General features: G+C 58.2%; 1 protein-coding gene across 4 annotated transcripts in view; it reads left to right on the top strand.

The window, feature by feature from the left end:
- The first annotated feature begins 627 nt into the window (after positions 1-627).
- Positions 628-14,666, top strand: part of CARM1 (coactivator associated arginine methyltransferase 1) — a 44,561-nt gene continuing 30,522 nt past the window's right edge. For 3 of the 4 annotated variants that reach the window (XM_072787232.1, XM_072787231.1, XM_072787230.1), the window contains exon 1: positions 628-913. In XM_072787232.1, the coding sequence (XP_072643333.1) occupies positions 694-913 (220 nt within the window). In that variant the 5' untranslated portion in view covers positions 628-693. Of the gene's footprint in view, positions 914-1,576; positions 1,614-14,666 lie in introns of those variants that run through there. The other variant, XM_072787233.1, reaches the window with a different exon arrangement.

The following is a 14,666-nucleotide window of genomic DNA, read 5'->3' as shown; positions in this document are numbered from 1 at the left end:
GCGTCCCGTCCGGGGGCGGGGCCTGCCTGGCTGGGCCCCGCCCCCCGCGTGCCTCCTCACAAAGCCGGGCAGGGCCGAGGGCGGAGCTCAGCCGCAGAGGCGTGTCGAGGCCGAGCGGCGTCAGAACCGCCTCCGCCGCTCCCGGCCGGGGAGCCGCCTCACAAAGCGCGACCGTTTGCGCGGGGCGGGTCCCAGGGCGTGTCCACGCGGCCGAGCCCCGCCCCCGGGGCCGCGCCCCCTGCCCCGCCCCGCGCCCCGAGGCTCGGCTCCGAGTACAAAGCGCGGAGTTCGGAGCGGGGGGCGGGGCGTGGCCGAGGGCGTGGCCCAGGCCTAGGGGCGAGTCCTCGCGGCCGACCCCGCCCCCGGTTCACGCTCCGCCCCCGCCGTTCCTGGGCCGCGGAGCCACCTCACAAAGCCGCGACCGTTCGCGCGGGGCGGGGCGGGGCGGCCCCGTCCCCCGGCGTCCTCTCTCCCGGTGCCCTAGGCGGCCAGCAGGGGGCGCTGCGCCACGGGGCCGGGCCGCGGCGGCAGTGGCGGCGAGGCGGAGCGTGGCCGGCAGGCGGCGCTGCCCGGCTCGGCCTTGGCCTCGGCCTGCGCGTCGGCAGCGGCGGCGGCGGCAGCGGCGGCGGCCTGGGCCCGGGCGCGGCGGCGGCGGCGGCGGCGGCGGCGGCGGGGCCTGGAGCCGGATCTAAGATGGCAGCGGCGGCGGCGGCGGCGGGGCCGGGCGCGGGCGGCGCAGGGGCGGCGGTCCCGGGCAGCGCGGGGCCCTGCGCGGCCGTGTCCGTGTTCCCCGGCGCCCGCCTCCTCACCATCGGCGACGCGAACGGCGAGATCCAGCGGCACGCGGAGCAGCAGGCGCTGCGCCTCGAGGTGCGCGCCGGCCCGGACGCGGCGGGCATCGCCCTCTACAGCCGTGAGTGCGGGGCCCCGGGGCCGGGCCGAGCGCGGGGGCTCCCACGAGGCCGGCCGGGCGGGGGGCGCGGGGCCCCGAGGGTGAGGGGCCCTGAGCCGTGGGGGCCCGCTGTGGGGTCCGCGGCGCCGGGCCGAGGGAGCCGGGAGCGGGGGCCCCCAAGTGAGGGCAGCGCAGGAACGATGTCAGGGGCAGAGAGGAAAGAGGGCGTGCGTGGCGGCCAGAGGTGAGGTGCCCCGAGTACGGTGGGAAGCGGGAAATGGGGGAGTGAGGGCCCTGAGATTGGGAGGGGGTGGGCAGGAAGTGGGGGGCCCCGCGGGGAAGGTGAATTCGTAGCCAGCGGGGGGTGTGGGGGCTGGGAGGGGAGGGGAGGGGGCCCGGGGTGTGGGAGAGGTGGGAGTCCCCGGGGGCGGGTGTGGCCGCCCGAGGGAAGGAGGGAGGGGTGTGGGCAGCCTGTGGCCACCTCTCGGGACTCCCGGGAGTGCCGAGGACAGTTGGAAAGTGGTGCCCGGCCCGGGGCGGCCTGGAGGACCCGCTTCCACCCCCCGGGAGCGTTCTTGGCGTTCTGGACCCCCGTGTGGGAAACTTCTAGACGTGGGGAGAGGGCCCAGGCACGGCAGGGTGGTGCGAGCCGCTGGATGTGCTCCTGGTGGAAACGTGGAAGGGTAGGGCTCCTTCTTGATGTCCGGCTCCGGAGTGAGAGGTAACAGCCCCCGCCCTCGCCACGGCCCTCCCAGTGTTTCTTTTTGGGGATGTGAGAGGCTTGGTTACATTTTCAGAGGCTAGTTTCAAAGCTGACATTTCGGTGGGGAAAAAAAAATCACAAATGTGTTTGCCAAGGCCCCTGAGTCTTTGTGGTTCATCCTTTTTTCTTTCTGTTACTCTTTCCTATCTGTTCTCTCTGATTCCCGATTTGCTTGTTCACATTTTGCTATACTGTTTCATTCAGCTTTGTCTCAGGGTTTCTTGCACTGATGCTCTGGGAGCCCCTGAGGAGGCCTTTCCTGGCCCTGGCCTGTGTGGATATTTTGCCACTTTGGGAAGGGGGTGGTGGGAAGGAAAGTGTGTAGAGCAGTTGGTTCGCACAGGGTTCTCCCTGCACCCCTATTGGAAAACCCAAACTTAAGGACTTGCGCCTACATCCCACGTGTCACACCTCCTTTTGCTGGGGCAGAGCTGGGTTTCCTGGGACCACATGAGGAGAGGGCGGAAGAGTGTCTCAGGTGGGCATTAGAGCTCAGGACAGGCACTTAAGCACTATCTTAGGCTCAACAGGATCTCCCAGATGATAAGCATGGCCATTCATTCGGCAAACATTAATAAAGAATAAAGATGGGCAGCCTTTCTCCAACTGGGGTCCCAGGCGCCAATCCTCAAAGCAGTTCCAGGGACAGTCGGGTTTTTTTGTTTTGTTTTTTTAATTTTTATTTATTTATGATAGTCACAGAGAGAGAGAGAGAGAGAGAGAGAGAGGCAGAGACACAGGCAGAGGGAGAAGCAGGCTCCATGCACTGGGAGCCCGATGTGGGATTCGATCCCGGGTCTCCAGGATCGCGCCCTGGGCCAAAGGCAGGCGCCAAACCGCTGCGCCACCCAGGGATCCCGACAGTCGGTTTTTCTTTTGTAAATAGCTTCTTTTGATTTCTGGACGGTTTCTGATTTATAGAATTATTGGGGACATAGTACAGAGAGTTCTGTTATACTGCACACCTGGTGTGTCCTGTGCTTGACACCTTACTACAGGAGAGTGTTCACATTTTGTGTTTTTGTTGTGTGGGTAATCTTGTTGTTACTAGTTGTAAAGATAACATTCTCTTTTAGAGGTAATTCATAACTGAAGCATTTGTAAGGAGGAGAAAGTCCACGTTTCTCAGATTGAGATCCTCAGTCAGGGATGACATAGTCTCAGGGGTCTGAAGGGATTTTTTGTTTCCCCCTTTTATGCTCAAGTAGCATTGATGTGGGGCTGAGAACGTGGGTTCTGGAGTCAGCTGATCCTGGTTTTGTTCGTTTGTCAGGGTTACCGTGACAAACGTGATGGCTTACAATACAAGGAATGTATTCTCTTAACAGTTTATAGCCTGAAGTCTGAAATGAAAGTGTTGGTAGGGTCACACTCCTTCCAGAAACACTGGAAGAGAATCTCTTCTTACCTCAAACAGCTTCCTCTGGGTCTAGGTGTTGCTTGGCTTTTGTCAACAGAACTCCAGTCTCTGCCTCTATCTTCACATGGCCATCCTGCTGTGTCTCTATGTCTTTTCCATAAGGATACCTGTCATTGGATTTAGGGTGAGCCCTAAATGATTTTATCTTTTTAAAAAAGTATTTTATTTATTTATTCATGGGAGACAGAGAGAGAGAGAGAGAGAGAGAGAGGCAGAGAAATAGGCAGAGGGAGAAGCAGGCTCCATGCAGGGAGCTGGATGCGGGACCCGATCCCAGGACTGCAGGATCACGCCCTGAGCCGAAGGCAGACGCCCAACTGATGAGCCACCAGGCATCTCATGATTTTATCTTTGAGAGTCTTTTTTTTTTTTTTTTTTTTTTGAGAATCTTAATTACATGTACAAAGACCCTTTCTTCTCTATATGCCACTTTCACAGGTTTGGGGGAGGGGGGAGTGGCATTAGGGTTTGGACAAAATTTTTTTTTTCATTTTTATTTATTTATGATAATCACACAGAGAGAGAGAGAGAGAGAGGCAGAGACATAGGCAGAGGGAGAAGCAGGCTCCATGCACCGGGAGCCTGATGTGGGATTCGATTCCGGGTCTCCAGGATCGCGCCCTGGGCCAAAGGCAGGCGCTAAACCGCTGCGCCACCCAGGGATCCCTTGGACAAATTTTTTTCGGGTCTACTACGTGGAGTAGATCGGTGCCCTACTATCTATGAGTTTTCATGCCTCAGTTTGTTTATCAGTAGAATGGGGGTAATGGCAGGACTTTGTGGCATAGAGTGTGTTTGCTCAATAAACGAATCCTTTTTTTTTTTGGTGGTAGCACCTGCTCCCATTAGCAGGCTGGGGCTGGCAATGACCTCAGAGTTGGCTGAGTTACTGCTCAGGGTGAGGCAGCATTGGTTCTTGAGCAGGCATGGAGACCGGGGTGCACAGGGAGCGATTGCTCTGAAGTGTGCTGGGGGAGTGTAGACAGCCAGGGCAGAGGTGTGGGGCTGCATTCTGCTCCTGCATCTGAGAGCGCAGGCCTGGCCTGCTGGGTGGGGGGTGCTAGCTAGCAGTGCCTTGGAAAAAGACAGAGATGGCCCAGCCACTGCAAGGATGTTCAGGGATGTGGCAGCTGGGTAGACCAGGGGCACTTGGGGCCTGCTAGGAGCTCTAGGCTTTTTCTTGGGAGGAACTTCCTTCCCCAGCCTCCACATTTTCCAGTCTGGACCCTCTGGGACCTGATGGCTTTGGCCAGATGAGAAGGCATCAGGAGCCCTGTTCTGCTCACCTGTCCCACATGAGGCAGGGTCCCATGAGCTGTGTGTAACTACAGACCCCCGGGAAGCAAATCTGTGTAGGTAGGGACAGGGACGTTGGCCAAGACACGAATCTCCACATGCCTCACGTGGGAGGTGAGCCAGAGGTATGCTTGGGTGCTGGTGAGGGTTCTGGACACAGAGTCTGGCTGGTGTGGGTCACTGGCTATGTGGCCTTGAATGAGCCGTTTCACCTCCCTGAGCCTGTTTGCTCACCTCTAGCAGCACCTCCCTGTGTGCAGCCTCAGTTTTCTCCTCGGCTATGGGAATGTTATCACTTGGGACCCAGAAATTTGGGTGAAGTGGACCATGGAAGTGTGGAGCAGGGGGTGTCTGGCAGTAAGCGGTCAGTGTTGCTGTAGATTTTATTGGTGGTGTGGTTACTGGCATGGAGTGAGGAAGAGCTGGCTTTTCTTGGAGGGAGCCCCTTAGGCCGCAGGGCTGTCCAGTTGCTCTCTTGCACCCCTAGCAGGTAGAAGGGGAACCCCGGGGCTGCAAATGGGGGTGGGGGTGGGGAGAGGAATGTGGGTGGCAGATACACAGCCCTGTTCCTTGACGTCTCCACTGTCCCACGTGAGAAGGATGACAGCTGCAGTAGGGCCCGCCCCAGTCCCCTTCCCATGAGTGATGACCCTCCCTACCCTCCTTGCCACCTGAAGTCCCCCTGGCCAGTGGCCATGGCATTGGCTGAATGGCAGCTACCAAAAGCAGGCTGTGTTCCCTGGGCAGAGGCGCAGACTTCCCGAGCCTTCAGGAAGCCCTGGCACGGCCGCTGGAGTTCTTGGACACCCGGGCGCCCGCCCTTTGGCAGAAGGCAGCTTCTCGGGAAGCCCGTTGTGGGGCGGCCGAGGCAGAGAGCAGAGCAGACTCTCAGTTCCTCAGGCCCCCAGGGTCCTTTCTGGAGATGACTGTGTCACTTGTCTTTCTTGGTCAGTGCGAGTCAGTTTGCCTGATTCTGTGGGCTCTCCCCGCCCCCTGGGCCAGGAAGAGGTATAGGGCAGGCCTGGTGAGGGGGGGCTAAATTTCGGTTTGTGGGGGGCTGGCCAGGGTGTGGAAACCCCAGAGAAAAAACCCTTTGTAAAATCAATGTGAAGAATGGCCTGCTGCCATAGACCCCGGAGCTCTCCAGACTTCCTCCCATCACAGTTTTGGGACCCCCACCCCCCCATCCCCAGGTGGCAGGGAGAGAGGGGACAGGGACAGAGGATTTTGTCACACACCCAGGCTTTAGGACCTTCGGTATCAAGCTGGGGTGACAACCCAGAAAGTTAGTAACAGTGGGAAGGCCCTCACGTTCCAGTGGTGCTACTGCCTGCTGTCATTTTATTGAGCACTTACTGGGTGCCGGCTCCGAGTGAACCTGTATTGATGTTTGACCTTGAGGGGGGCAGCCGGGGGAAGGGTAAGAGCAGAAATCAGAGCCTGTGGGCAAAGTGGTGTCTGAGCCAGAGCAGGCCTGTGGCTTCTGTGTAAACAACTGAAGGGAGCTTTGTACGTTTTTGAAGGGTCTATCCCAAAAAACCCCCAACAACTGAAGTCAGAACATTTAAGTGACACAAATTGTGTCTGGCAAAACCTGAAATGCTTCTTGCTGGCCCTGGACAGAAAAATCTTGTGGACTCCCTGGGGATAAACGAATGAAGCAGGCAGGAGGAGGGGGATACTGTGGGAACTTGGCCCCAGCCAGGGGCCAGGGTCGCCAGATCTGCCACAGCCCTTTTTTTTTTTTTTTGCCACAGCTTTTAAGAGAAACCGAAAAGCCTTGCTTTGTGTATATCTGTTTGTTTTGACTGTGAAGTGTCCTGATCACTCAGGCCGGATAGGGTACCCTTTCTGGGCTCTGTGGGCCAGGTAGCCTGACAGGTGTAGCCCTTGCTGTGTGTTACCACTTAGAATAGTCCTGAGCGGTCAGGGACGCCACTCCCATTTTACTGGTGCAAAAACAGGTGAAAGGGCTTGACCAGGTGACATGGCTAGCCTGCAGGAGGGCTGGCTTTCAAGGTCACTGTTCTTGGACCTGCTCATTGTTTTAGTTCAGTGCAAAAAGGTGGTCAGGATTCAATTTATTCATGCAGAACAGAGATCCAGAGTGGCAGTGGCTTGAACAACAGGGCGTTTTCTTTATTGTGCTGTCACGCTCAAGTCTGGAGGGCGGCAGACCAGTGCTGGTGTGGAGGCTTTTTGCTTTTAGAAATTCCTTGGACCCGGGCCCTTCCAGCTAAGAATCCCCCTTCCCCATTTCTAGGGTGAGGTCCTGTCATCATGCATCAACATGGCAGCTGGAGCCTTTGCCCACATAGAAACTGTTACCCCAGTTTCCAGGCAGCAGGATAAAGAAAGGGAGAAAGGTGCCAAGGGCACGGGCCAGCTGTCTGTCAAGGAAAGTTCCCAGGAGCTGGCTCTGGGCACTTCTGCTTTCATCCCACTGGCTAGAATGCAGTCCTGGGGCCACCACTAGCTGCAAGGGAGGCTGGGAAATGTAGTCTGTGGTCTGTCTGAGCGGTCAGCTGAGCTCAGCTCAGCTAATTTCGGGGCTTCTCTTTCCCTAGGAGAGAGGACAGACCCTGGGAGATGCTGTCACCTTGGTCACAGTAGATAGGATGTGGATGTAGCCAATGTTGGGAAGGGTATTCCTGGAGCGTTCAAGTGGGGCTGGGGGGCAGTAGCCTGGCGTAGGGCCGAGGGGTCTCTTCTCAAGCTTGAAGGAGCCATGGGGAGGGCAGCAAGGTCAAGCCCAGGTGACGTTTTACAAACCACAGGGCCTTTTCCTGCGTGTGATCAGGAGCTGGCTGCCATCTTTCACGAGGGGGACTACATATAAAATGTTACTTCTGCAGACTGCTCTGACAACAGGTTACGTGTAGATGGGAGCAGGGAGAGAGAGGCCTGTGGAAGCTTCCAGACTAGAGAATGCAACAGGAATGTAACTGAATAGTTTCACCTTAGCCTGCCCTAGAAGTGTGTCACAGAACAAAAGGTGAACTCTGCCCCGGGCAGAGGCCATGACCCATCGCCAGGCCTTGTGAGTGACCTACCTGCCCTCGGGTTTGCTTCACTCTGTGGTGAGAGTAAAAGTAGACCCCCGGTATTTTTTAAATTGTGTGATTTCACGTCGAAATCAGACTTCGTACTTGTGAAAACTCAGAAGGGCTGGCAACCCTGGGCCTGTGCACCTTGAGGCTGAGCCGGCCAGCAGGGGCCCCTCTGGAAGGGCCGTGATGCCCCAATTTGCCCCAGAAGTCCCCCTCCTGCTTGTCGCCGCCCCAGCACAGAGGCTTTGTGCCAGTAGCCATTTGTCCTTGCACTTGCAGTGGTTGGTTTCTTAAAATAGAGAGGCATTTCTGTGAACCCAGGCTGCCCTTGGGTGTGGGACAATGTTCCCTACCCTTAGCTGGCACCCTCCTTCGGCCCTGGGCCCCTTCCTCCGGGCCCCAAGTGTGAGCCCTGTGGAGGTGAGGGCTGTTACCTGGAGCCCTAAGCTGACCTGGCTTCCAGCCCCAGATCCCGGCCACTGCCCATCTGCCAACCCCTTTGCCTCCCCTCTGCCCACCCAAAGCCCCTTACTGGCAGCCTGGAAATCCAGAAGTTCTGAAAGCCTCACTTGCTGCTCCTTTGACAGCAAAACCTAACCCGACCCAAACTCTTATGTTGGCAAAATCCCACCCGAGCTGCCACACAGGGCTCCTTCTAATCTCTGCGCATCCAATTTAGTATGACCATTCACCCCTTTTGAGGTTGTTGGGGCCCGTATCTGAGGTCACAGGTGCACAGTGGCCAGCGCTGTGAGTGGCACCTGGCAAACACGCACCGTGTCACATGTGGGGGTCTGGCCAAGGTGAGCGTGCAGGGCCTTTGGACAGAGGGAGGGTGGCGGGAACTGACGGATGATCCGTGGTGTGAGGCCTCTGACCAAGTTGGGTTTGGCAGAATGGGAAAAGTTGGGGAACCTTCCCTGGCAGGCGCTGTTCCTTTCCTGGGGAGCCCTCTCTGTCTGGGATCTGCTCCCCAGCTGCAGAGGTGCTGAATCTGCCAGGACAAACGGGAAGTTCCCATCCTGCAGAGGGCGGGCTGGAGGTTCCAGGCCTGGGACAGACCTGCTGCTCCCTGTGGAGAGTGAGGCTGCGGAGGGGCTTCAGGTGGCTCTGAGACGGTGTCTTGATCTCAAATCCTTGATGGTCCCTGGGAGGAGGAGGGGTGCTGTGTGTCCCATGATGCCCTGAAATTGCATGCAGTTTCGCATAAGGCTAGAGAGACAAGGGTCAGTGTTGTGACCTTGGACCAGCCTCCTTGAAAAAAAGGAGAAAAGGGGGTGACAGTGGCACCTCTCCGGAAGGAACACACTGAAAATTCTTCCTCATGCGTATGTCTGATACACCGTGGCCGTGGCGTTGCTGTTGGTTCTCTGTGCGTTTTTCTGGGGAAAGGCTCCCAGCTTTTGGTCCCCCTCACAGGGATGTGTGACACGAGGAAGTGACGGTGCCTGGAGGATAGCAGTGAATTGAGGAGTGAGGTGGATGCCTCTCTGGCTGCTAAGGAGTGGGGGTGGTCAGTGGGAAGGATGGAGGCCCTGGGCCTGTCAGGCCAGGGTGCGGCTCTCATTGGGCAGGAAGAGAGGTCGGCAGCGGCTGTCAGAGCGAGTGAGAGCCACGGGGAGGTCACTGGGTTTCTGGTCCGGAGGGACGGCTCCTTTGGAAGGCTGGGTGGGGGGGCAGACAGAAGCAGGTGGTGGGAGGTGGGATGGTGGAGTGTCCAGGAGAGGGGAGGGAGGGAGAGGGCCCCCAGGACCTACCAATAGTTCTTTGAAGATGGAGAGACCTGACCTTCTCTATCCATCCAACCACAAACGTGTATTGGGCGGGGGACTTGCTGTCTTTTTATTGTGGTAGGGTACCTTGGCGTCTCTCTTTAAACAACTAGCAAAAACTGAGCACCTGCCATGTGCCAGTTACTGTTTTAAGAGCTGGGGATATGGTGACACCCCAACCCCAAGATAAGCACATGCTCCCACTTTTGCCGGTCTGGGGTGTTGTGTGACAGGCGCTAAGTCAGCAGTCACTTACACGCAGGTTGTACTTAGTGGTCAGTGCCCTCCCCAAGAAAGTGAACCACCTAGAGGCTTGAAAATGCTGTGGAGGGCGGAGGGGGTTGGGGCTGGGCAGAGTGGGCCTCTGCTGGGGTGGGGCAGCAGGGCTTATGGGAGAAGAGCAGATACAGTCAAAGGAGGGTGTGGTGGGGCCTAGGCCTGACGCCTTGCCTCTGCATGACCTCTCTGTGCCTGTTTCTTGGGCTGTAAAATGGGGATCTTGATGGCATCTACCTCAGAGGGTTGTTGTGAGTTAATAGAAGTGTTTAGGGGCACCTGGGTGCCTCAGTTGGTTAAGCTTCTGTCATTGGCTCAGGTCATGATCCCAGGGTCCTGGGATCAAGCCCTGTATCTGGCTCCCTGCTTAGCAGGAAGTCTGCATCTCCCTCTGCCTCTGCCACCTGCTCACTCTTCGGCCCACGCACTCTCTCTCTCTCTCTCAAATAAATAAATACAATCCTTAAAAAAAAATAGAAGTAGTTAAAAATCATGCCTACTGTCCAGCAAGCCAGAGTGAGCCCATGGGCCTGGCCTGGCCAAGGGCAGCCAACTGCCCCATGTGGTTGGAGCAGGATGTGTAGGGGGGAAGGGAGGCCTCACAAGGGGGTCGGTGGTTTATTCCAAGAGTGTTGGCGGGTGGTGGGGGGGTGGAGTGACACCTGTGGTTGTGTCTGGGCTCAAGCCCAATTTTGTTCCCTGTCCTTTCCTAGCAGGGTGATCCTGGTGAATGACTCAGTACCCTGAATATCAGCTTCCTTGTTGGTGGGGAGGCACCACTGAGGGGCTTGGCTGGTGGCGGGTGGCCTAGGTGGTAGTGGACATCTGTGCCCGGACTGTAGGCATAGCTCTGCACAAGCCAGACACGATCTCCACCCCACGTACTCCCAGTCTTGGGGAATGGAGAGAAAGTAGACAAAGAACCCCGTCTCCCCGCTGCAGGGGGATGTGGCTCAGGAGTCAGCCTGTAGAGAATGGCAAGCAGAGGAATAAGCTTGCGGGCGAGAGGCCTCTGGCCGGAGAGGGTTGAGTTGGAAAGGAGGGAACTCCTGGGCACAAGGGGGCAGTGGCTCCGGGGCTAGCTGGGCCCGCAGCGTCCCTGGGGCAGTCGTCCTGCTGTCCTGGGTCCCTGTCTCTGCATTCCCTGGCTGGTATGAATGTTCTCTCTTCCCCCTCCGGGACTGCAGCCACCCTCTCTGGAGGTCATGGTTGGTATAAGCGGTGGAGCCTTACCTTGATGTGACCTTGTGACTCTGGTTAAATGATTGCAGTTCAGCTTCCAATTCCTCCTGAAGATGGAGAGGGCAGTTTGTGGGTTGGTGTTAGCCCAGCACACAGCAGATGAGTAACACACAGCGTAAGAGGTCGTTGGTCTAAATCTGCTGTGGTGTCTGGCCGGGAAGGTATGTCCCAGGTGTAGGCAGCCAGTGCCCGGGGATTATAAAGCCCTGGGACAGTGAGGGCTGGGAGGAGCACGCGGTGGCCTTGAGATCCTGCCCCACCCGACCTGGTCCCTGATGACTCAGGAGGGCACCCCTGCCCCTTCGTGTACCAACCCTCCTGCTTTTCTCACTTCAGGGACCTGCTTGGGAGGCCTCAGGATTCAGGGTTGTAGGCACCGTGTAGGGTGGGGCCATTGGCACCTTCATACCCGCCCCGAGATGCCCTGAGACACCTGCTCCGACTTTTGGTTAAAGAATCTGGAGTTCCCGACTTTCCCTGCCCCCACTCCCTTTGTTTCCTGAAAACCAGTTCTATGAAGGAAATTGAGACCAGGCTTTCCCTGGGCCTGCAGGAGTTGGATCTGGAGACTCTGTGGCCTCATGTTATTCTTTTAATTACTTATTTTAATTGTTGTTTAATCAGCACCCACAGATGCCCAAGCCTTGGGTGTTCTGTTCGGTGCATTTGACAGTTGCATGCACACATAAAACTGCCCCCCCCACCCAGGCCAGACCTAGAACTTGTCGTGTCCCCCCACCCCGCCAGCTCTGGGTTCTTTTTGTTCTGTCAGGTGGAGCCTTCTTGGAAACAAATCCAGACTGGTTTGGGGGAGGGGGCTCGGTCTCCTCCCTGCCCCCACTCCTTGCACAGAGAGAGGGAACCCCCTTTTATTCCCTCTTTTTGTGTGTGTCTTTCAAGCGATTCATCACCCACGGCTTTGGCAAGAGCAGGTCTGGGCTGTTTTTCTTTAAAATTGTTGGCGGATTTGCTTCCCCGCTAATTGCGTTCGTGTGGCTGGGGTTCGTTTTCGCTGGGTACGTTACACATGTACAAGCGGAATGGTTTCATGTGTGGAAACCTGGCTGACGACACGGGTGCAGGTGACATTCTGGGTGAGGACAGTGGAGGGGCCCCTGGCAGATCAGCGCTCTAATGAGAAAGGGGCACTCTCATGATCCCCTCCAGGGGGCATGTGAATAAATAATCACAGACAGATTGGGGGGCCTCTGCAGAACCGATAGGGACATTCCAGAAAATTGGCCACATTCTTCCTTGAGCTGGAGGGGAAGGCAAAGGCTGGCTGCAGTTTCCAGGCCTGCTGTGTGCCCTTTGGGGGCCCTCCACAGAACCTGGCTCCACTCTGAGCCCTCTGTGTAACCAGAGGTTGGATTCCCTGGTGTTGGATGGTCTCCCTGCCTCCCTGGGTGGGGGGACACCGACAGCGGGATGCCTGGCTCTGACTCACCCCTTATTCCCAGCCCCCATGCCCTGCTTATCAGCGCGTCCAGGGCCTTCCTGAGCACGAGCACGAGCATGTGCCAGGCAGGCACTGTGCCAGGCACTTTACGTTCATTGATTCGCCTAACCATCAGAACAGCCCCGAAGGGCCTGCTGGCCGCTGTGTACAGTTGGCACAAGGGTGCTGGGCAGAGGTGTGAGTGGGGGTGAAACCAGCCCATTCTGTGCTCCCCAAGCCATGCACACCCTGCAGGGAGCCCCGGCAGCCACAGCGCCTTCCCCTGGTTTATAAATGAGGAAACTGAGGCATTCGGTGGCAGGTTGCAGCTGGGCTAGCAACCCAGGTTTGGCTCTGGTGCCTCCACTGGGCCCTGCCTCTTTTCAGGTGCTGGTGAGGCGTCAGTGCCGTGAGGATTTAGCCCTGCATGTTGACGGTGCCCACCGGCCCCCTCTGGTCCTCATCCTGTGTCAGGGAAGTGGCCCTGAGGGCTCTTCTGGGGCCCGGAGCCAGTCTTTCCTCATTCTTGCCTCGTTACTGATTCCATTATGGGGTGAGGTGGCCTCTGTCCCCTCTCTCCTGGGCCTCATCTGGAGTCCAGTCTGCTGAGGCGGCCTGAGGGCGAGGGTGGCACACATGGCCCTCCCTGGTCTGATCCTACCCTGCGCAGCCTGCTGTGGGGCCGTAGGGGCTCCCTGAGCCCCAGGGGCCTGGCAGAGGGGCCGCTCCCAGTGGCGGAGCCCCAGGGTACCCTGTTTCACCTCTGCGCCAGGGGTGAGACCTCTTCAAGGTGGCTCCTGGCGACTCCGAGTCAGCTCGGCCCCTGGGCTGCAGATTCCTCTCTCTGTCATCCTAGCCAAGGCCCCGGCCCCATCCTCCTGCCTCTTCCCGTTTGGCCTTTCTGGAGCCACCCTGGTCTATGGGTTGAAGCCCCTCAGGTGGCCCCAGGGCAGAACCCCCAGGAACCACAGCCTGGCTGGCTGGGCTTCCCTCGCTGAGCACTGTGGTGACGGGGACCAGAATGTGCGCTGCTGTCCTCGCCGCCTCGAGGGTTGGGCTTCCCTGCAGCCCGGGTCCTCCCGCTGCCCTGCTCCATGCCTCGCTCCAGCCCTGCCTTCCAGGCCTCTCTGTGTGTCCCTTCTGCCAAGGGCCTCCCTGCCCACCCTCAGCTCCTGCTGTCAGTGTGGTGGAGGCCTTTGGTGACCCCTCCCAGCCCTCAGAAGCCAGCTCCAGCGCCTCCCTGTTGTGGTGGCTCAGGGGGATGGCGCCTGCTGCCCAGCAGCCAGGCCTGGTTCTGCTGGGGCCCAGAGCCCACGTCCTTCCCAGTGGATGCTGGCGTGGGCTTTGCCTCTTTCACAGGATGCTGGGTCCCCAGCTAAGCTGCCCTGGGCGTGTCATCTCTGTGCCTCGGTTTCCTCTCGAAAGAAAGGTGGTCGGGAGCACTAACTGAGGCCCCACGCGTCGTCAGGTGTTTGCCCAGTATCTGGTGCGTCATGGCTTCAAAGCCCCGACTGGAGGAGGGCCCGGAGGGGGAGGCCAGTGGCCCACCGTGGCTGGGGCTGCTGGTTTTGTTGCTTTGCCCGCACCCCCCCCCCTTACTCGTTCAGCCCCAGCTTTCAGGGGCCAGGGAACCCTGGCGCACATCTGCTGTCCCTTTTGTAGCTCACAAAGCCCGCAGCTGATTAGCATGGATGGGGGAGACATTTGCATGTAATAGCTCCCGCCCAGTCGGTGCCCCTGGTACTCTTTTCAGAAAAGCCAAGCCCTTTCTTTGTCTGCTCCTTCTTTTCTTGGGGTTGCCCTTCTGTACACCCCATAGTTAGACTCCGTCAGACCCAGTGCTGCAGGGTCCTTCTCCTGCCCGTGGCTGGCCTGGGGCTGAGAATGGTGCCTCAGTCTTGCTGGGGTGCCACTGTGACAAGCCGCCCGAGGTGGGATCCCAGCCGTAGCTGGGGAGGCCTGTAGACCAAGTGGTGCCAGGGGCCTAGGGGGTCGTACTCCCCCTCCCCCCCAGCCAGATGGACCCTTTTCCGTCTTCCCCACTGCCTCTGCACCTCCCCAGGGTCCTGTCACCCTCTTGCAGTGTAGTTTGGAAAGTTTCCTCCTCAGAAGCAGGTATTCTTGGGGCCCCTCCCAAAATAGACCCACCTTTTGGATTTTGCAAGCTGCCCTGTAAATTACCCACCCTGCCACCGACTAGGAGCCTGTTTGTGCCCGCAGAGGTGGCTTACTGCTGAGTCCTTGTGTGTATTCTCAAAGGAACAAAGGATGGTACGGTCAACACTGTGCACCCCCATCCCTACTTGACTAAAGAAACCGCTGCTGATAGAACCGAGGGCCCCCATCTCATCTCCTCCTGGGGGGGGGTGGCACCTGCAAGGAGGTGAGTCCCTTCCACTTGGTGCTCCTTCAGGAGGGGCCGTTGTGAGTTGCCCAAAGACCATCCTGGAACTTGCGAGGCCTAAACTGAAGACATTCCCAGGTGCTGTGTGAAGCTGGCCATGCTCTCTGCCTCGG

Source organism: Canis lupus, chromosome 19, assembly GCF_048164855.1.
Source record: "Canis lupus baileyi chromosome 19, mCanLup2.hap1, whole genome shotgun sequence".
NCBI classification, from domain to species: domain Eukaryota; kingdom Metazoa; phylum Chordata; class Mammalia; order Carnivora; family Canidae; genus Canis; species Canis lupus.
Note: the sequence above shows the minus strand (reverse complement) of the source record. Positions and strands in the feature narration are given on the sequence as shown.